The 22789-nt window shown below is 38.4% G+C and overlaps 1 protein-coding gene across 7 annotated transcripts in view; it reads right to left on the reverse strand.

Annotated features, from left to right (window-relative positions):
• Positions 1-3049: 3049 nt before the first annotated feature.
• The window catches only part of BPTF (bromodomain PHD finger transcription factor), a 73369-nt gene continuing 53629 nt past the window's right edge, over positions 3050-22789 (reverse strand). For 5 of the 7 annotated variants that reach the window (XM_067464215.1, XM_067464219.1, XM_067464216.1 and 2 more), the window contains 9 exons: positions 21854-22767; positions 20035-20117; positions 19368-19593; positions 17872-18275; positions 13225-13398; positions 11667-11859; positions 11285-11369; positions 6354-6540; positions 3050-3975 (listed from right to left, as the gene is read on the reverse strand). In XM_067464215.1, the coding sequence (XP_067320316.1) occupies positions 3939-3975; positions 6354-6540; positions 11285-11369; positions 11667-11859; positions 13225-13398; positions 17872-18275; positions 19368-19593; positions 20035-20117; positions 21854-22767 (2303 nt within the window). In that variant the 3' untranslated portion in view covers positions 3050-3938. The remainder of the gene's footprint in view (positions 3976-6353; positions 6541-11284; positions 11370-11666; positions 11860-13224; positions 13399-17871; positions 18276-19367; positions 19594-20034; positions 20118-21853; positions 22768-22789) is intronic. The other 2 variants (XM_067464220.1, XM_067464218.1) reach the window with 1 other exon arrangement.

The raw sequence follows: 22789 nt of genomic DNA on the forward strand, positions 1-22789 counted from the left end.
AATGTTTGGAAAACAGCAATGTATTTGCATGGAATGATAAACCAGGATTGTACACCAGGGCTTATTAACTTTTTTCCACCTGCGACTTCTTCTTGCCTGGGAATTTTTTATGTGGCTCTAGATCTATCCTATCTTATCCTAATTTGTAGTTGATCCACTCCTTTGGGCTTCATGCAACTATACCGCTATAGGTATATAAAATATGTATAAAAGTCAAACACCTACTGGAAATAAATCGGCATTTGCAAGGCTTGCCGAACAGGCTGATTTTCCTTTTTGTGGAGTACAGCTGAAGCATTTCCTGCAGAGTCCACTGTAAACACTGAACATTGTTCTAACAGACTTGTGTAAAGATGTAAAACAAACACAGATGGTATTCAGAAACCACTTTTTCATGACCCCAACATTGGGTTTAGGGGACCCCATTTTGGGTTGGGACCCACAGCTTAAGAAACAGTATTCTACAAAACTTTTTTGTTGTTGTTCCACATTTACAATGAAGATTTTTTGTGTGTGAATGACCTGTATCATAGTGTACTTCTGTTCAACCTGTTTTTGCAAGCAGTCAAGACAAATAGGAAAGAGTTTGTTTGGTCCATTGTATGAAATGGTTTGCAATTCCCAAAAAATGGTTAGGATTCATAGGCCAAGAACTTGTTCTAGTTGGTGATATTGGCTTGCAAGGAAACGACAGGTCAATATCATAAGCTTGGATAAACACTAAACAAATAATTCCTGGCTGCTGTTTAGCTGGTTGTGGAAGCAGGATGAGCATTGAACAACTCATTAATGGTAAGTCAGGGTTCTGGATAATCATGACTCACCATTTTGAGTCACTAATTAATTCAACAATTAGAGCAAAATTCTATTAATAAAACCAAGGGGGAGATCCCTCCTGTGAATGAAGATACCTATATTAGTTAAAATAAAATAAAATGTATAACTGCTGTTGATGTGAAATCAAAAGTAAGCAATGCATTCCAAAATTATGTGTCTCAGAATCTGTAATGGTTTACCACCACTGACCATGTTTCATAAACACATGTACTTTTACTCGTGGACATTTCAAAAAGAGCAACCACTACTAAGGCCTTTCTTACTTTTCAGACAGCCATTCCTAAAAATCCATCCACTGTTGTATTTTGCACATAGTGACACAAACCTTCTACAGCTGTTCCAAGATAATAGCATTCCAATTTGAGTCTTCATAAACAAACAAATCCGTCAAAAAACGCAGAACATCTGATGAGCATTTGAACTCTGTTTAGACATTTTTTAAAAATCTTGAGAACATACTGCAAGTTGCTTCTGGTGTGAGATAATTGGCCGTCTGCAGAGACGTTACCCAGGAGACGCCCTGATGTGTTACCATCCTGTGGGAGGCTTCTCTCATGTCCCCACATGAGAAGCTGGAGCTGACAGACAGAAGCTCACCCTGTCTCACGGATTTGAACCACAGACCTTCAGGCCAGCAGTTCAGCCAGCACAAGGGTTTAGACATGGAACATAGATTCTTGTTTGACTGAGGAGCAGCAGTTAAAAAGTAACCTCAGTTGGCTCAGGATACTTCATGCTCCCCCTTAGATATGTCTAGTAAGCAAAGAAGCTTTCTGAATTTGTAATAATGCACTGAGGTAATTAGAAAAAAAAATAAAATTTTCTGCACATTGTTTCGTTTAAAAAACTGAGTAAAGTATAGTTTTCTTTATTCCTTTTACAGAAGTGGTATTTAAAATGTACACACATTACACTGGCTCATAAATAAAACTTTTCGAAAAACTAAAAATTACCATAGTTGATACAGCTAAGAATTGTCTTTATATATTACAAAGCAGTAGGAAAAATGATGAGGCTCGGTAAAAAGTGTATGAAAGTAGCATTTTCCTCATTTCATAATTATTTATATGAAAAATTCCCAAGAATTTCTGCACAGTATGGCAATGCCAAGTGCTACATATGTTACTCTAAACAACTGATGTTTCATTAGGAACTCCACCAAATCTGATGCCCAAAAACATTACTTTATTAATCTAAGATGAAATATCCTATTATGTACAAAAAAGTTATTCTTCAGTTTGTCACAATTTGTTTAAAAACAGTAATCTATTGCCTATGGGTAGGAAAGTTCTTTTCTCAACATGGTTTTTCAATGTTAGCCATATTTATGAATAATACAGAAATATTGTGAAGAGACAATATTTTTAGGATCAAGGTCAAAAACTTCTCCTTCTTAAAAAAACGTTAATGCATACAATATGTAGCATTTCTTTCTAAGAAGTCCTAAGACAATACACCCGAACACACCAATACTTGCCTTCCTACTTTCTAAAAAGCATAAATGGATGCCTTCCTGACAATGAACAATTAACTTTCTTTTGATTTCACATTGGTTAAATGGCAGCATCTATGTACAAAAGCATAGGCTTTCTTAGAGTAACCCCAAAATATCTGTACACCTGAGCCTGTACTTAAGAAAACTGTGGTCAAAAGCAGTGTCTAAGAAAGTAACAGAAAAAAAGGTTTTTGCATAGCAGGGTGAGGTTAAACCCAAGGAAAGCTTATCCATAATCTGATAAATTCTGGATTACTGAAGAGCAAAAATGTGAATTAGTGCAAAATCTAGTTCAAACGGGTATAGAGCTACAGAAACCAACTGCTGCTGGCTTATGATGCACATACAAAACTCTCATCAACAGCTTACATGGCTGTTTACAGAGCAATTAAAAAAACCTGCAGAGACTCTCAGTTGGCCTCGTCTTTTTATATACCTTTCCTAGTAGAAAAAGCACAGATTAAAAGGTGTTAACCTCACACAGTCATTTGCTCATTACTCTCTCATTTAGCAATGGGCAATGACAACCCTGGCACACAGAGTAGATGCTTATTGAATTTCATTAAAAAGCAAGCAGAATCCTGCTCTGGGCTTGTCCGTCCTTTCCCATTTTCACCCCCTTTGTTCGGCACTATCTTAGGACCCTGATGCTTCAGAGCAAACCTCCAAAACTGTACAAACATGTTAGTGGACATTCAAAAGACACCTACATCTGTGGAGAGAACAATGATCTCCATTTATTTCGTTTCATATACATCCATATTTTGAATTTTTTTTAATACAAAAAAGAAAAAAAATTAGAATCTGACAAATGTTTACAAACAAGATACCTTCAAATAGATTTTTACTCATCAGTCCGGCGCTGAGTAAATGACATTGTACTGTTATATTCAAGGCAACAAAGTCTGTAGTCCACTGACCACTTATCCCAACTTTTATGCAAGCTTAATCGATTTCATCTACCATGAATGATAAAGTCATTGTTGATTCCCAGTTTGTTTTGTGCACATGTGTACATAGCAGCTCCTTTCATAGAAAGAAAAGACATCTAGAGGTCCTCTTGTACTTTTACCTACAGGAATCATGGTAAGATACAGAATGGGTTACACATAACCAGGGCTGGGAAAAGGAGTGGGTGGGTGGGTGGGTGAGGGTTATAAGAAAAAAATTAGCTGACAAATGAGGGCAGCGATAAAAAAGCGTCCTTTTGCGACAATAAATAAATACAGTCATAAGTTCTCTGTGTGGACTTAAAACCAGCTTCTTCACTGAAGAACAGATGTGGCATTTCCATGGAGTTAGAACGTGACCCCATTTTACTGTTTCTTGCTTCCTCCCTTGTCCTTCGACAAAACATTTTCCTGTTTCGGCCACCGCGGCACAATTTGATCTTGACAAGAAAATGCTGCTGCTGCCGCCGTCTGATGATCATTTTTTTGTCCTTTGGACAAAATTAGCCAAGAATATAATCTGATGTGACTGATAAAAACGCAGTTTACATCAAGACTTGTCAGGCCACCCTGACTAAAACCTCTGGCTTCTCAGTTTAAAAAGCTTCAGACAACCAAATCCTTGCTCTTTGTGTATTAGAGTAAAATATGGAAGTTTAAGAAGCTGTTGACTGCAGTTTGTTGTTATGAGACCTGCAGAAGGCAGAAAAGGGAAACAATTCAGCACCCTTTGTTTAAGAGAACTCGGGCAAAGCAAGGGGACGCCACTATGTTGAGAATGCAGTAACGCTGCTGTCCTGATTTGCAGACCAACATTAGATGGAGAAACCACTTTCTGACATTTCACTATGAAAATGATTTCAGGTTCGTACAAACATGATGCTTAACAGCCAACAATCCAGAAATATAATAAGTGGAGTAAAGTAAACACTTTGTTCCCCAAATTCTAAGATGTACTCCTCTCCTCCCAATATAAAGACCTCTAAAAATAGGGTACATCATAGAATTGTGGGTTATTAATGTTGTTACCCACATAAGCTTCCATTATTATTACTGGACTTTTGATGCAATAATACAAAATGGATCACTACATGTTCCAGTGGGAGCCCCCGGTGGCGCAGTGGGTTAAAGCACTGAGCTGCTGAACTTGTTGACCGAAAGATCGCAGGTTCGATTCCGGGGAGCGGCGTGAACTTCCGCTGTCAGCCCTAGCTTCTGCCAACCTAGCAGTTGGCAGAAGCAAATATGAGCAGATCAGTAGGTACTGCTCTGGCGGGAAGGTAACGGTGCTCCATGCAGTCATGCCGGCCACATGACCTTGGAGATGTCTATGGACAACGCCGGCTCTTCAGCTTAGAAATGGAGATGAGCACCACACCCCAGAGTCAGACAGGACTGGACTTAATGTCAGGGGACAACCTTTACCTTTTTTAAATGTTCCAACACATCTTTTAGCATATGATTGCCTCCACAATTTAAAACTAGCTAACAAGTACTTGTGCATTAGGTTAGATTTCCTCCTAACATTAAATCTAGTTGTCTCCAACTCTGGGTGTTGGTGCTCATCTCCATTTCTAAGTCGAAGAGCCAGCATTGGCTGTAGACACCTCCAAGGTTATGTGGCTAGCATGACTGCATGGAACGCTGTTATCTTCCCACCGGAGCAGTACCTATTGATCTATTCACACTAGCATGTTTTCAAACTGCTAGGTTGGCAGAAGCTGGGGCTAACATGTTGTGCCCTGGATTCGAAACTGTGACCTTTCGATCAGCAAGTTCAGCAGCTTAGCGGTGTAACCCACCACACCACCAGGGGCTCCATCTCTCTCTCTCTCTCTCTCTGATTACACAATTAAATGAAAGAGTAAGCAAAACATTCTGTTCTCCAATTAAATAAATCTGACTAAATTTAATGCAGCTTTGCAAGAAAGAAAAAAAACCATGGGTGGTGTAAACAAAGAAATGATGGAAGTTGCAGCCAAACAATACAAGTCGATAATAAAATTACATATGAGAAAAGAGCAAGCTGAACTGCTACTTTCTCTGCACATTATTTATTTTCCTTTCTTCATCTGGAGAAAGAGCAGCAGCTGTTTGTAGGGCTCTACTAATGGACTCTGAACCTTCTCAACCTTTGATTTTAGAAGCAGAGAACTGACTGTTCTGGGGAAGAAGAGCTGGGACGGACAGAGGCAGACCTTGCTGCCAGAAACCCACCCTCTAGGAATCTAGTTGGTATGTCTATATTAGGGACACTAAGTTCCTGATCATACTTGAATCACACACACAGGGCAATTCCTAAGGAAGTTGCTGGGTTACTTTCTTGCAGAAAAACACCATCACAAAATCCTGTTGCCCAAAAGGATGAGCAAGCATTCATTTTCTACAGAATGGCATCCATTTTTATAAATTGTATCTAATGAAGTCAGCTGCAGCCCATGCCAAACAATCTGCTAGACTGCAAGGTAGAGTGAGACTCTTTATGGCTTTCAATGCCTAAAAAGGCAATGATTAACTAGGTGCTTAATTCTCAAATTTATTGGAAACCACAATTACAAAATCTTATCTGCACCCTTGCCACATCTGTAATTTAAATGGGACTCTTGAACACGTATGCTATAGTGTAAATAAGTGAATAGACCTAAAGGCACCAGATCCTGTCTGATCTTGAAAGCGAGGCAGTGTCAGTCCTGGATAGTATTTGGATGGGGCACAACCAATGAATGCCAGGTGGGCCATATTCAGAGGAAGGAACTGGCAGAACCGATTTTAAGTATTCCTTGCCTTAAAAAATTGCTGCATTCACGGAGTCATCATAAGCCAATAAAGAACGCGAAGACACCTGTCCTAGAATAACTTCCTGTCACTTAAATATTGATTTATACTGCCATTTTATTTCACAAAGTCCCCACCTTTAATTATATATATAAAAATATTTATCAGCCTGGAGTTTTTTCTTAATAGCAAAATCTATGGAGTTCCAGATATCAGCAAACGAATTCCAGCAGTTTCTAGTGCTAAAATAGATGCCATGCTAACAGAAAGATGAATGAAAGAGAATGGTTACATACCTGCTTGCTTTGAATCCTTTCAGTTTCTGTACAAAGAACGACTCGAGAACCTCTGCACACTGATAAAAAGGTGAGTCATTTGGATTGTAGTAACGACAGTTATCAAATATTTTGGTCATGTCGGCCACAAACTCAGTCACCTTTTTGTAGTAACGCTTCAATATTCTTTCTTCCATGGTGGCAAGGTCTTCAAAATAATTAAAAGTTAATTTAGAACAAGGCATCAGCAGTTCATACAATCAGCAATTGAGTCTGAAAACACAGAATCAGAGCATCTGGAAAGGACCACAATTGCCTTCTACTCCAACCTCTGCCTTACAGGTATACACAACTAAAGCACTGTTCAAAGATGCCCATCCAACTGCTATTTGAAGACAGAGAGTCCACCCCCTCTTCAATGCAGACCATTCCAATGTCAAGCAGGTCTTACAGTAAAGAAAGTATTCCTAATATTTTGGGTGAATCTCCATTCCTGTCATTTGAATCCAACCGGCTTGTGTTCTAGTCTCAAGAACAAAATAATAATAATAATAATAATAATAATAATAATAATAATACTTTATTTATACACAACTCCATCTCCCCAAGGAGACTCAGAGCAATTCCCAGGTAACATCACAAAGCATGCAAAGTAAAAACAACATAACCATAACATTAACAAAACAAAATATAAGCATAAAAATTGTCACCATAACACACATATATTAAAAGTAACCCTGCCTGTTCAGGGCAATTAAAAAATTTAAAAGGCCAGGCCAAGTTTTGAGCAAGCCCAAAATTCTAGGGGCCCCGGGAATTAAGTGCATGCTATGGCAGGCAACAATAATATTAGGTACGGGTCTGTGGCTGTTTATTCTGGGGTAGATTAGAGGAAAGAATCTGGGTAATTGGTAGGAAGAATAAGGCCGTATTTGACAATGTGTGGGGCTGAGTTAGAACTGGTCATTTTCAAAGGCTTGTTGAAACCACCGGGTCTTCAAGCTCTTATGAAAGGAGGGGAGGGATGGGGCCGCCTGTCTTATTTCCCTTGAATGGGTGTTCCAGAGACGGGGGGCCACCACTGAGAAGGCCCTCTCTCTTGTCCCCACCAACCACGCTTGAGACGGTAGTGGGACCGAGAGGAGGGCCTCCCTGGAAGATCACAGAAGGAGATGCGATCGTGGAGATAGGCGGGGCCCGAACCGTTTAGGGCTTTATAGCTCATGACCTGCACCTTGAATTTGGCTTGGCAACTTATTGGCAGCCAATGAAGCTGTTTTAATAGGGGTGTTGTATGCTCCCTATAGTTTGCTCCAGTAAGGAGCCTGGCTGCCGCCCGTTGTGCCAGTTCAAACTTCCAGCCATCTTCAAGGGCAGCCCCACGTAGAGTGCATTGCAATAGTCCAGTTTGGATGTAACCAAGGTGTGGACCAGCCTGGCCAAGCTAGCTTGCTCTATCTTTAGCATGACATCTTTCAATTATTTAAAGAGCCCTATAATGTCACCTCTAACTAATCATACCAAAACTCAGAGGAAAAGAAACGCATGTCTGACTAAAATATGAACAGAATGCTTTAAGACAGAAATGGGAAATGAATGATCATCCACATTTTATTGGAATGTCACTATTATCCTTCATCAGAGGCCTTGCTGGCCAATGCTGCTGCAAAAAAACGACAAAACATCTCCTAGAAGTCCACATGTCTTCACTCTGCCTTGGAATAGTCTATCACATCAAACAAGTATCGCAGAAGAGACTTGAGCCATTTAAGAAGTATATTCAAGTCACATGAGAGCAGCCCCATTGCTATAAATGTGCCTTTAACAAATACAACCTCCCATAACATTATAAAACCAAGGAAAATTGAATTAGCTCACTGACATTCCAACTTACTTATTTTATGTATATCTCCCTATTTTCAGATAAGGATAAAACAAAATATGACTAAATACTTGATGATACAAATGTTTTTTTAAAATAGCTGTTATGTTTTACAATGCTATGAACTTTTTTTTATTATATTCTTAATTTTCTATCCTTAATTTTCTCCTTGTTTTCTTCACTTTTTTATTTCTTAAAACAATCAGTGTACATAAGCGTGCTAAATTTGCAACTCATCTGTTCCTGATTGCTATTTGCTTGTCTAAATGCATCAATTAGCTGGCATTGAAATACACATGCAAATGTCTACAAATGTAGACAAAAAAAGGCTGTGAAAAAGGTCCCAGTTTTGAAACTGCCAAGAGTGGTCACTGAGCATGAAAAGGACAAGCTGCTAAAAAGACAAGAGGGAAAAAAGTACATCATCTTATCTCATAAAAATACAAATAATTCTGTCAAGAAACAGACCAGTTTCTTATGCCTGAATGGACAGCCTCCATGAGCATATCCCTGCCATTCACAAAAATCTTTTTGTAAGAACATTTCCTCTAAGGAGATGCTTCTGAGTAACAATGTGATTTTTACATCTACAAACATGGAAGAACCAAGCTTTCTCCTTGCTGTTTTCTCTATCCTAATAACTCGTTGGACAGATGCAGTTGCAACCTGAAACCATCTCAGTAGCTGGTAGAATCCAGTGAGAATGCTTGCTTTCCATTTTAGGACTGTATTCAGATGCAGATTCCAGGACTTGAAGGCACATCTCTCCTCCCTACACTGCTCACTTCTTCCTCATCTGCCATCTTTCCTGATTAAGTGTCTATAAATCTCCCAAATTCTGACTATTATTTTGGGAGCTCAGACTTGACCTAACAAAGATGTTACTCTAATATGGATAATAATAATAATAATAATAATAATAATAATAATAATAATAAATATGAAATTGTCAAATTGTGGAAAATGTAACTCTCTTGATTGCTATAAAAAACAGAAGAGTACATAATCACAAAAGGTTGGGAAAAGAAGAAATAAGCATTGAAAAACAGACAATAACAAAGAGAATGCCTCTAGAACATAGCCATATAGCCCGAAAAAGCCTACAACAACCCAATGATTCCGGCCATGAAAGCCTTCGACAATACATCAGACAATAACAAAGTTATAGATGTCATAAAAAGTAAACAATGAAACACAAACACACACACATGTACATGTAATAGTTAACCTTGAGAAGTATCGGGGAAAGATAGCTGATGTTGCAAAAAGCAAGGGCAAGAGATTCCAAGAAAGAGCTACATTTATGGAATTGATAGTACAGAAACTCAGCAGAGGTCTGATCTTAAGGAGAAAAGGGGTAAAATACAATCAATAAAGTTGTGTTGAGAGGGGAAGACAGTAAGTTTAAGACCAAAATAAGAAAAAAGGGGGGATGCAAGCCATCTTTGACAAGGGCAGCACTCCGATACAACTGCAAAGCGAAGGGAGAAAGATATTTGATTCTGAGCCACAAACAAACCAGATTGAAACCCGGTTTTTAAAGACTAAATGTTATTCCAAATTTGGAAGACAGCTGCTGTTCAATGAGCTTGGGAATAAGAGTACACGAACATACTATCTCTACTGATACATAGGATAATTAGTCAAACATTAGAACTTGAGCCTTCTCATCGTGAAACATTGGTGTACATTTAGCAACATCATAAAGAAGAGACGATTTTTTCAATATACTGAGAAGGTGTGAAGGTTTAGTCCACCATTAAATTTTGAATAAGTATTTAGTCTGAAGGATGGTCTTCCCCCAAGTGAGTGTCCATCATTTATTATACTCTCTGGACCGTTACTCTGGTTTCCCTCCACCTTTAGGTACATCGCCTTTTGGGGAAAAAGGTCCATTTACAGAGGTGGCCTTTCTCCCTTTTAGATTATCAGCAACTCTCATTCCACCAGATCTTTTGATCATTTTAACTTTGTACCCTACGGTTACAGAGTTTTTAAAGTGCTGCCCTTTTTTTTTTTTTTAAATTTCCAGCCCTTTTATATTTTATAGTAACGTTAGAGTAATATATTATATGTAATATATTAATGTAAGTAAAAGAAGTTACCTCAGGGGCTCTTTTTGCAAAGAAATTCAAATATGAATTTTCAAAAAACAGAATCACAGTTCTACAGGGAAATTACACAGAAGGCATTGCTTTGCACACCAGACAGCAAGAAGACACACTGCATTCAGTGGGACTTCCTTCCAGGTCACTAACTGGAGCGCTGTATAGGGAGCGGACAATACTTGTGTTACAGCATTTCCACTGGCTGCAAATCCGCTTCCAAGCTAAATACAAAGTGCTGGTTATTACCTATAAAGTCCCAATCTGTTTGGGCCCACAGTATTTGAAAGATTGCATCTCCTTATATAAACCAACATGAGCGCTGCGGTCAGCAAAGGGGGCCTTCCTCCCGATCCTGTCTCCGTCTCAAGTGCAGTTGGAGAGAGGGCTTTCCCCATGATCACTTCCAACTTCTGGAGTTTCCTCCCTAAAGAATTAAAAATGGCCTACTCCCTCCTCTTCCTTCAAATAGCTATTAAAAACACATCTATGCAATTTAGCTTACGGAGAGGAAGAGGATTAAGTACATCTATTTGCACCTTACCTAGCTGGTAGCATCCACCTTGTTAACTTTTCCATCTCCCCCCCCCCCCCAACAATTTTAGCCTAATTTTAAAAAAATTAAATTATATTTTAAGGATTTATTGTGTGAATAAATATGTGGACTCATTTTACGTCTTGTTCCTTTATGTTAGTTTATAATTTACTGAGGTGTTCTTGACTTGTTTATTGATTTGTTTACGTATTACTGTCGGCACTGAATGTTTGCCATTGTATATTTTGTTGTGAGCTGCCCTGAGTCCCTTCGGGGAGATAGGGCCGGCTATAAATAAAATTTTCATTCATTCATGTATACACACATGTTATTATGCAGCGCCATCTTGACCTAGGAATGAAAGGTGGCACATATGCATCACATATTTTGTTAATGATAATGAATCCAAGGTGATTGAGAACAAACTTACCCATAGGTTCCTTGATAACAGCATAATAATCTGGTGCATCATTTGGATCTACTGGTTCAAGGAAGGGCCATGCCATTTTGTGAGCCTGATAAGAAAAAGATATGATCATCCATTTCAACAGGCTTCACTTATGAGCCATATTCCACACTAAAGTTGCTCAATCCAGGAACAAATGGAAGAAAGTCATTCAAAAATGGAGGAAAGTCATTCGATAGGAAGTTGCCAAATATTAACTGAACTTGGTTTTGTGAGAAAGCCAGCTCTGCCTTCAGTGAGGCTTCACTTTACAATTCCATCACAAAGAAGATTTATTTGCCATCATATTTAAATATGCTGGGGAACTAAAATAAATAAGCAACTACAACCCAGGTCTTTCCCATACCTGTAATGAACGCAGCACTCGCTTCAGCCCCTCATAATCTTTATCTGTCAAGGGGCTAAGTACTGTCATGGCATCCTCAGTCGACTGACACTGTGGACAGACATACTCATCAATGTGATCTGCTTCACTCTGCAAGATCCCCACGCAGCGTCCATGATACCAATTCTGACATCGGTCGCAACCAATATAAAATCTGCAAGACCCCAAAGAAAATGGTTACCCCATCCTTAGTTCTTATGCGAATATCCATCATTTGAAAAGAAACAAAACAGCATGAGGACTTTTACTCCCCTGTAATTTGGTATAAGTTTGTAAGGCATGGAATTTTGCCTTACAAACATATACCAAATTACAACTTACAACTGTGTAAACCGCTTTGAGTCCCCCCAGGGGTGAGAAAAGCGGTATATAAATACTGTAAATAGAATAAAATAAAATAAAATAAAAAATAAAGTAAAATTGCCAGTGTCACCATTATCAAAATCTTCTGTTTCAAACAAAAGAAATATTCACAAATCATTATTTTTAAAGCTGAAAAATAAAACCCTAAAACAAAAACCAAAATCAAATGTTTCACATCTACATATACAACTTTTATCATAAGTTTACGTTTTCAATACATTGTTTTCAATACATATTGACATTCAGGGACCAACAGCATAATTTGAAATGTATCAAACGCAATATAATACCATCCAGATTCTATTACAACAATCACAACTTCTGCACAAAATTACATTTTTGTAGGGAACCTGCTGCAACTAAACAGTAAAATTAGGCTGTTAGAATATTATATTTTACTAGCCGTCCTTTGCCACGCGTTGCTGTGGCCCACATGGGGGTTCTGTTTGGGAGGTTTGGCCCAATTCTATCGTTTGTGGGGTTCAGAATGCTCTGTGATTTTAGGTGAACTATAAATCCCAGCAACTACAACTCCCAAATGTCAAGTTTCTATTTTCTCCAAACTCCACTGTGTTCACATTTGGGCATATTGAGTATTCTTGTAGAGTTTGGTCCAGATCCATCATTGTTTGAGTCCACAGTGATCTTTGGATGTAGGTGAACTACAACTCCAAAACCAAAGGACAAGGCCCACCAAACGCTTCCAGTATTTTCTGTTGGTCATGGGAGAACTGTGTGCCAAGTTTGGTTCAATTCCATCATTGATGGTGTTCAGAATGCTCTTTGATTGTAGGTGAACTATAAATCCCAGCAACTACAACTCCCAAATGACAAAATCACTTTTTTTGAGTGAAGGACATACATTGGGTTGTTAGGTGTCTTGTGTCCAAATTTGCTGTCAATTCGTCCAGTGGTTTTTGAGTTCTGTTAATCCCACAAACGAACATTACATTTTTATTTATATAGATTGACAACAGAAACCCCTGCATTTCAAGTGACCTAAGATTTGTGAAGACATTTTGGAGACGTTTTAAAAGTCACATCACTGTATACAAAATATGTGGAATAACATTTTTTTTGTTCAAGAAACACATTACCAAACTCAAGAGCAGTTTGCTACCTAAATATTAAATAAGAGGTTCTTGTCAGAACTCACTGTGACTCATCATAAGGTGTTCTGCAGATACAGTATAATTCCTCACTGCTGCCCTCTTGTGCCCGTTTACACTCATTACAGATGTACACATCCATTTTCTTAGCCTCCTTTTCTGTGATGCCAACACATTCTCCATGATACCAGTTAGTACAAAGATCACAGCCAATATAGAACCTAAAAGTATTTACAATGAAAATGACAATGTAATTGTCATTTCAAATGGCACGGCACTTCCTCATCTGACTTTTAATAATAGATATATATTATATCTGTCTTTATTTCCTTAACTATCTGCTCCCCTAAACGTGCTATCTAAAGATGAGACATGTAAATAATTCTTTATGACCTATTTCAATACATGGTTGTTAAAAAAAATAGGTCAATTGATATGCACTGTAAAATGTCTCAATTGTGAATGCACAACGACAAAGAAAAAGATCTACATTTTCAAAACTATTGCTGAGAAGTAGCAATTCTTAAGATTTGAAAATGGAGGCCTTCGATTTAAAACAAAGCAAAGCGCAGACACACCTAGAACTTACAGATACACTAAAAGGAGCATGCATACCAGCCATGTGTATAATACATATCGGTATAACATGACATGAAGAAAATGGGGACAAGTGGATGTAACTTTCACATTTCTGTCTAATAAATTGCCTGAAATCAATGGAATTTGACTCCTTGGACTGAAAAACGTACTACAATCCTTCAAGACATCTTGTTATCAGACAACACTATGTGACTGATCGGTTATGGCATGGTAAGACATGAGGGTAAAAAAAGAAACCATGCAACACTATCAAGAACCCTCATAATGGTAAACTTGAAATGTTACCATTACTGGGATCTAAATTCAAACATGAAAAACCAAAATTATAGGGGGAAAGGGAGGCTATCTACTTAAGTGTGTGGCTCAATACCTAAAATGCCAGGCTCAAGTCTAATGGCAAGTAAACCCCTTGGGCTCAGGCTCTGTCTTGAATATTTGTAGTTTCCATTTTTCCTTGTGCACTAGGTTAACATTGGGTTCTTAAATTTAAAAAAAAAACCCTGCTGCACCAAAACCCTTAGGTTTCCTCCCAAATAAAAGGAAAAATATCCTGTATCTTATAATCAAATTTCCAATGGTCCTCATTCCATATCAACACTTTTCTTTGCTTTACTAAAGAACGCTTTGTGCTAGAGATTTTTCAAGAAACAAATGTCCCACAAGCCAAATTGCCACTTTTCTTCCACGTGTTTTGCTGAAATCATAACGAACTGTTTATACTAAATGAGCCAATTTTCTACAGGAAAACTAAGCGAAAGAGTGATTATTCAATTGCAATGTGTTACAATTTGAATCCAGAATACCATGAGTGGACTCTGTGCAGACATAGTGGAGTTTCTCTTCCATTTCCTGTCCAGCGCAACTGCCTAACTCTCATCCTACAATGTTCTGATAAAGGAGAAAAGTCCCCTAATGCTCAGGAGTGGGAATAGGGAGGATGCGCTGGAGAAAGCCCCACTGCACAAATGGAGTTCTTTCCCTGCTGCTTTGCAGCCAAGGCTTCGGCTAAAGGTTGTTGAACCCACCATACTTCTAACAACTAGGCATGTGTGATCCATGGTTCTAAATGGTTCTAAAGTACTTACAAAACTAGGGGACGCTGGTGCTTTGTTTCTAAAGTGTTTCTAAAGTTTTGGTGGTAAAAATTTCAGAACTCTAACAAAACTTTCCAAATTTCGTTATAAATGGCAGTTCCTAATTTGTTCTGTCATAAAAACATGGCAAAAGTTTTACACTGCAAAAACCTTGTCTTTGTGCAGGGGATGTCACCTTATAGCACATTTTGGTTTGTTGAGTCTCTACCAATTTAACAAAGTTTCTGCCTCAAAAATAAAGTTTCTGGAGTAAAGACCACACAATGAAACAGGAAATAACACTTTCAAACCAAGAACAGATTTTCTTTATTATTAAAAAAGTTTTAAATTAACCAAAAATCAGTGGATAAGTCAAACGTTCTGAAATTTGGTGAGCGAACAGTGGTGAAATTTTGAAAGTTTTGTTAGAGTTCTGAAATTTTCACCACCAAAACTTTAGAAACACTTTAGAAACAAAGCACCAGCACCCCCCAGTTTTGTAAGTACTTTAGAACCATGGATCGCACATGCCTACTAACAACTTCTTAAATATACTATGTACATTACTATAGAGTCACAGAGTTGGAAGAGTTCACAAGGGCCATTTGGTCCAACTTCCTTTTAATGCACAATCAAAACACGATTTTCATTTAATGTTTTTAGCAGAGGGTATAATTATGATACACTGTTAGCCTTCGGTATCCACAGAATCTGCATCCACAGATTCAATCATCCATGGCTTGAAAACATTAAAAGAAAATTCAGAAAGCAAATGTTGATTTTGCCTATTTTATATAAGGGGTGCCATTTTATTATGCCACTGTATATAATGGAACCTGAGGATCCCTGTTTCTTGCATTCACAAAGGGTCCTGGAACCAAACCTAAGCTGATATCAAGGTCTAACTGTGTATACAACATTCAGCAGACATCATCAGCTCTCTTCCACTTCATCAATGAAACCAACCAGAAGCGACTTGTAGTTTCTCAAGTCGCTCCTGACACACAAACACTCACAAAAAAAAAAAAAAAAAAAAAGAAGGAACCACCACTAACCCAAGGCTTGGCCACCTTGTAAATTATGTGACCTTTTTGCATGTTCTCTTAGAATAGATGAATGAACTAAAGAATGCTTTTTGATCTTTTGGAACTTCCTTGGAGGCGTGTTTATTAAAATCTATTATTTCCAATACAAATCTGCTTTTAAGACAGGTCTCATTAAAATGAACAAAAGATTTATGAGATGAAGATTTTTTTGTAGTTTAAACTATCTGCTAACAAAAATATTTTTTTAACTAAAGTGCATAGATTTCAAATTGGTTAGATTAAAAGATTAACTGAAATCAAGGGCACTTAAGTACAACTCAATTTAAGTTAGTCTATTTTAAGTACAGGCAGTCCCCGAGTTACAAACAGATGACTCATAGTTAAGAACGGAGTTGAGACACCAGGAAGTGAGAAAAATCTATCCCTCAGAAGGGAAATTTACTCCTGAAAGAGTTATCATGGGGGAAAACGTGTCTCCATTGAAGCTTTCTCACTAATTTTTGTTTCCACAACAAACCATTTTTTTTCAAAATCCAATTATCACAGGGACAGAAAGTGAGCTGAAATCTTCTGAACAGGGACAAAGATAGCAAAATAAACACCACAGGAGTTTTAACCCTTCCCTATTCTATCCAAAGCTAAACAATCTATTTTTTGGATAGAGTTACACTTAAAAATATACCTGTTAACTTAAGAACAAACCTACACAACCTATCTTGTTTGTATCTTGGGAACTGCCTGTATAACTAAGTCTAGATATGATCAAATGTACTACCGCAACAACATAGTTTCCATACATCACAATGTTATGCCACATTTGGGGCACTTGTGACAGTACAATTACACCGCTCTATTCAAATTAAGTCTCATCAAATTCAATAGGGTTTTTTTCCAAGGCACAAAATACAGACTAGCAACCCGAGTGCAATTTGTGAAGTAGCAATTTTTTATGTCTCACTAAAAAACTCATTTAAAATTCATTTAATGAGAATAAACTCCTAATTATTGAAGCCCTTGATTCACTATAGTCCAGTAAAGTATATTGCTAGAAGTGATGTTGAAATCTGTATTTAGTCCTACCCACAAGCCAAGAAAACTCACCTTTCAAAGACAGAAAACTTTACATGAATATGCATAAAGCTTCTCACTAAAAGAAACCACAAACTTTCTCAAGACTCACGTCTTCAGTAAACAAGGACTAGCCACAACAGCTTCCTAAAAGTATTAGTTTATTAATGAATGCTACGGATTTGAGTAAATCTGAGGGTCAGAAATGAATACACCACCTTAATATCACACTCACAGCCAAAGTGTTTTATTTAAAAAGTAAAGATGGGTTCTGTGAATAGAACACAGTTACTCTAAAAGGATTTCTCGATCATAAGCTTGTCGCCGTTGGTTCTTAAACTAAAGTAGCTACAAGTGAAAAGCCATTCCAACCTATTATATTTTTTTCAGTCCATAATACTCCAATGTTCCCACTATTGGTTTTTTAAAATAATAATTTCAATTTTCCACATAATTATGGAGAATTGTCTCATTTTATTATGTGCCCAAAAAGTTGACAAAACTCTATTTTTAAAAGATAGTTTATTTATGAATTGAAAATGTACAGCAGCACATTACTGTGAGAGGCAATCTCCCCGCCTCAATATCTTTAATATAGCCATAGCCAAAGGAGAAGACTGGCCTATAATCCCTTGCTTCTGAAGCAAAGGTAAAAAGACGAAGGAAAGAAAACAAGTAAAATAAAAGATGGGCAATGTAAGACGGATCATACAATGGAAACATGCAAATAAGTTTTTATGGATCACAAAAGTGAACAGACTGGCATTTACAAAATATAATTCCAAATGCTTACATTGTCAGTCACTTCTCATTAATTCTGTATTTTATCGCCAACTCCATTTGCCTCTACTAACTAAGCACTAAACTAAGCTATATATGATTCAACCATGTGACATCCACTACTCACTTTGATTCATCGTAAGGTGTCTTGCAGATACAGTAAAGCTTTGTGTCCTTCTTGGCTTCCTTTGAGGTAGTAGAAATCATTTTCTTTTTCTTGGATTTTGAAGATGAACATTCCTTCTCTTCCTCTCGCTTCCTCTTATGGGATGAAAGAGATGTTGTGACTGTGGTCGGAGATGCAACACTACTAGTGTGTGGTGGTGGTGGTGGAGGAGGAGGAGGAGGAGGAGGTGGTGGTGGAGGCAATAATGGTGGCGGAGGCGGAGGAGGAGGAGGTGGTGGTGGTGGTGGCGGCGGCGGAGGTGGAGCTGCGGCTATTGCAGCAGCTGCTGCTGCCGCAGCAGCAGCCGCTGCCTGTGCCTTTTCTTTTTCTCTCTTTATTTTAGCCAGGTCTTTCTTTAACTCCTCCTACAGTAAAAGCAGAATGGTTAGTAACATGGATACTTTAAAATGAAATCCATTTTAATGTTTACTGTTCAAAGTGCAACTTCTACATTAAAAAAAGATGACATCAAGTTTATCGGTTTTGTTGTATGTGGATTTAAAAAGAACCTTTCGATTTGATGAGTCTCCCAAAGTGGGATTTCTTGGACCACGGAGGAATGTCAAGGCTCTATCAAGATATCAGGGATCCGCTTTGCAGAAAGGAAAAGAATAAACTACTGCATATACTGACATTTAAGTTATACAAAAGATGAAGATTTCTGGTTTAACAGAATGTACATTATCAGCATAAGTTTGCCATCAGCAAAAATGTAACTGATTTCTGCCAATCAAAAAGATAACAGAATCAGATTTAGCAGAATGCTAGCATTTCCTTAGAAATAAAGTTCTGCACCATCCCCTTCATGTGAAAATTGTCGTATCAATTTGGCATTTCCAACTGGAGTGTAGATCTCATGAAAACACAAAGAGGAAAAATTGCCTATATATACAGAAAATGTGAATATTTAATCCACTGTCGGCTCTCATTATCTGGGCTTTATTTGCAGTAATTTCATTTTTACTGCACATTCTAAAATAGCCCACAAAATTTTAAAATTATTGGCAATCTCATTCAGCAGAAAGTAAGAATACATGATCTGGTTTTTGAGACTGACACAAAGTTTGTATGGAATCAGAGTTCAATTCTGTTATTGATTAGATAGCACTCCACAAGACATTAACCAAAAGGATGATGAAGGTCATAACAATGTGAAACACCCTCACCTAATTGCTTTCATGTTTTGTGCAAGAAAGCATGGAATGGACCCTACGTTAAATCAACATGGTATAGCCCAAAAGGATTACAGTCACATGAAATAGTCTATCAAGGCAACTGGACTGAAGGGAAAAACCAGTGAAGGGAGAAAAAGTGTAGAAACGACAAAGGACATAGACATAGTAAGCATGGATTTAAATACACACCGTGTGTAAATATGCATAAATGGGTAAACTGAAGTTTGCTGTCTAATCAAAAACCGTGAGCAAACTCCAAATGCACAAGGATGAGAATTGTACCTGCACTTCAATTTGTAGATCTTTGTCCAAAAGTGCCCTTTTCTTCAATATTTCAGCTTTAAGTTGCTCCTTGTGTTTGAAAAGCAGAGCTGAGAGTTTTGTTGCATTCTGTTTGCTACGCTTTTGTTCCACGCTCTCTTCTCGCTTTCGTTTCTTAGCTGCCTGCTTCTCCTCCTTATCGATCTTATCCAGGATATATTTCATTACTTGGTTGCACACTATCATTCTAGGGAATAAATACAAAAAACATTATTACGAAGAAATTAATATGGAGGGACAACTATGCTGATAGCTTAAAAACCAAGACTAAAGTTGTAGTGTGTTTCAGGCACTGAAAAATACATCAGGCTAAAAACTGTTGGAGAGAAACAGAAATATGGACTAAGACATTATTTCAAAGAGATGAGGACAAAACCTTCCCCTTTTAGTGCCAGGCTTGCAAACAGGCGGCAGTTAGGAGGCAAGATGTCACTGGATATAGACCTCATAACAGATAAACTGCCTCTGAAAAACACACATTCATGTTCACAGTTAACTTCTATGAATGGTAGCTGTGTTAAAGCCTACTTCAGTACATATTCTATGATGGCAGAAATGAATGGAAGATTTCCCCTGCCCCACCCCGCTCTACTCTGTGTCTGTCCAATAACAAGATAATCTCCCTTACCGTTGATTCTCTTCACGTTCAGCAGGAGTCAAAGTCTTTTTCTGCTTTAAGTGCTCAATCACAGCATTATGTTTCATTACAACCTTCAAGACAGGCAAAAAAACCAATTAGAGAGCAAGGGACATCACAGGGAATCTGGGGTATTTTCCTGCCTGCAAGCAATGCAAAGATCTGAGTGCCATAGGGAATAGACATGCTACCCTGAAAATGTGAACATTTGGTAAGGGATTATCAATGTAATTCTGACAAAGCAAGGTAAGTGCCCTTGCCTGCCTTTGCTGGAAATTCAAAATGAGGGGAAAAATGAGAAGTGGAATAATGGTGGCAGAGAGAGAACTTTGCAAACAGAACCACAGGTGTAAGTTGCTTCAGTTCCAGAAATAATAATAATAATATTGCAAGAAAGTTTTTAAGGACTTCTCTAAGTTTTTAAGGACAAGCACTTGAAGCAAGGATTCCAGAGAATTGGCATGTAATGCAATAAAGTTGGCCCTCTCCATTTGCAAGGTTAACTTTTGCAAATGTGATTATTTGCTGCTGTCCTGTGCCATTTTTAAAAACAATTGTGAAACTGCAAATGCACAGTTTATATATGATATATAGCAGTTTATATATGATATATAGCAGCTGAATAGATGTTGGGAGACAGGTGAGGATGGGTGGTAGCGGTTTTGCCACTGGATGCAATGCATAAGGCTGAGACGTGGCTCTGGGGATCACGCTCAGTTCCCCACAAAGAACAGTAATTTGGCTGTGGGATGAGGAACTGGCAACAGCACCCCCAATTCCTGCAAACGTTGAGGGCCAACTATAAAAATAATGGTATCACTTTTTTTAAAAAAAAGAAACGAGGGCCAATGTAGTTTCTCTGTAAGGTTATATCAACCTGAACAGCCATTGTTTTGGAAAAAAAATAATTTCTTATTTCACCTCATTTTTAAAGACTGAAGATCAATGCTGGGGCAGTGTTGGCCATTTAAAAATCATGTATATTTTCAAAAATAATTTTAAAATACCACGCTGTTGAGAAACCTTATCCTGAATAACGACCAATGAATTACTTCTTTAAAAAGAAACAACAACAAAATGAAGACATTGACTTTTCCAGTAATATTTCCAAGTTCTCTGGAAGTTCCAACTGACAATAGCAGAAAGTAGTAGAAAGGCCATGAGAAGTGTTCAAGTGGCAAGTATGTTTGTTTTCTCCTCAAAACCAGGTGTCAAGAGTTAGGAAAGGAAAATGGATGAGCCTAGCTTCCTGCTTTTTAGTTCATCTGTCATATTTCCCTTTGAACTCTTAATCCAATTTGCTCCAGAATGATGTGTATTAACTTTTACACAGAATTATTTGGTGTATATATACAGAGGTTACAAAGAGACTTGTTTGTAGTTTGCTCAAAAAATGTAGATACATCTCGTTTTATGACAAAACTGTATGGAAGTTCTACTTTAAACCACCCACTGAAATCCCACAGCCTATCCATCTGTTTTGTCAAGTCTCTCCTCCAGTAGCAAACCTCCTGAAAAATATTGGAAAAGACTGGAGAATCCAACATGAGCCTCTTCCATTCAGAACTGAATGCATCCTTGTAAGAATCAGGATGGAGCAGATCATGAAGTTATAGGAGATGACAGCACATGTAAGTGAATGATGCTCTCTCTCTCTATATATATATGTGTGTGTGTGTATGTATGTATGTTAAGGGCATGAGTTGCATTCCAAAAGAAAGCAAAGCAATGCAATCTGACCAGTAATATCTCTGAGCCTTCAACAGCAAAATATACAGAGATACAGAATGGAAACTGAAAAGCAATTCACCTGTTTCTGGATAATATCACTCTGATTAGAGGCCTGAAGGGAGTGTTCACGTTTAATTTCAATGTGCTGGTGTTTTTTCTTCTGTTGCTGCTCTCTGAGTTGCTGTACTCTTTGTAGCTGCTCTTGAACGCTTGCAGCTTGGACAGTTACAACATTCTGGATCTGATGAGCTTGCATGGGGCCAGCTTGCTGGATCTGAATCGGCAACTGAAGCTTAATCTGCTGAGGGAGCCCTCCTTGCTGGGCCTGGATCTGTGCCACAACGTGAGACTGAAGCTGGGAGAACACCTGGACTTGTGGCTGAAGCTGGGGCACAGTAATAACTTTAGTTTGTGGTGGCTGTATCTGCAGCTGAGGATGTGGTGACTGCACTGTAACTTGACTCAGAGTTTGTGCAGCTGGCAAAGTCTGTATCGAGACGGGGATCTGGGACTGTTGCGTCTGGATTTGCACCGATGAGTGTGGCTGCGTCGGAACCTGCTGTTGGGTGGTGGTCTGTACCTGAGCTTCTAGCTGAACAGTCTGGACTCTGGGTGGGGTCTGTGGAGGCACAATGGCAGGGGACTGGCTCTGAACTTGAGCTGAAGGTTGCCCTTGCACAAGGTTCTGGGGTGGAGTTGGAGACACAGCTGGAGTTCCGGGGGATTGTAGTATTGATGGCTGTGCTTCAGAGGTAACGGCTGGACATGGAGGTGAAGTGGAAGTCTGAGCTTCAAGGGGTTTCTGAGTTTCAGCCTGAACAGCAGCCTGAGCAGGTTGCACCTGTGCTGGAGTCGAAGCCGGAGGCTGACTAGCTTCAGACGGCCCTTGTGGCTGGGCTTGGAGCTGACTCTGAAGAGGCTGGGGTTCAGAGGATGGAAGCACTGGCATTGGCTGTGTTTGTGTCTGAGCTAAGGAGGTTTGCTTTTGCTCTCCTGAAGCGGGGGAAACAAAATA

The sequence above is a fragment of the Anolis sagrei genome, chromosome 2 (assembly GCF_037176765.1).
Source record: "Anolis sagrei isolate rAnoSag1 chromosome 2, rAnoSag1.mat, whole genome shotgun sequence".
Lineage (NCBI taxonomy): Eukaryota > Metazoa > Chordata > Lepidosauria > Squamata > Dactyloidae > Anolis > Anolis sagrei.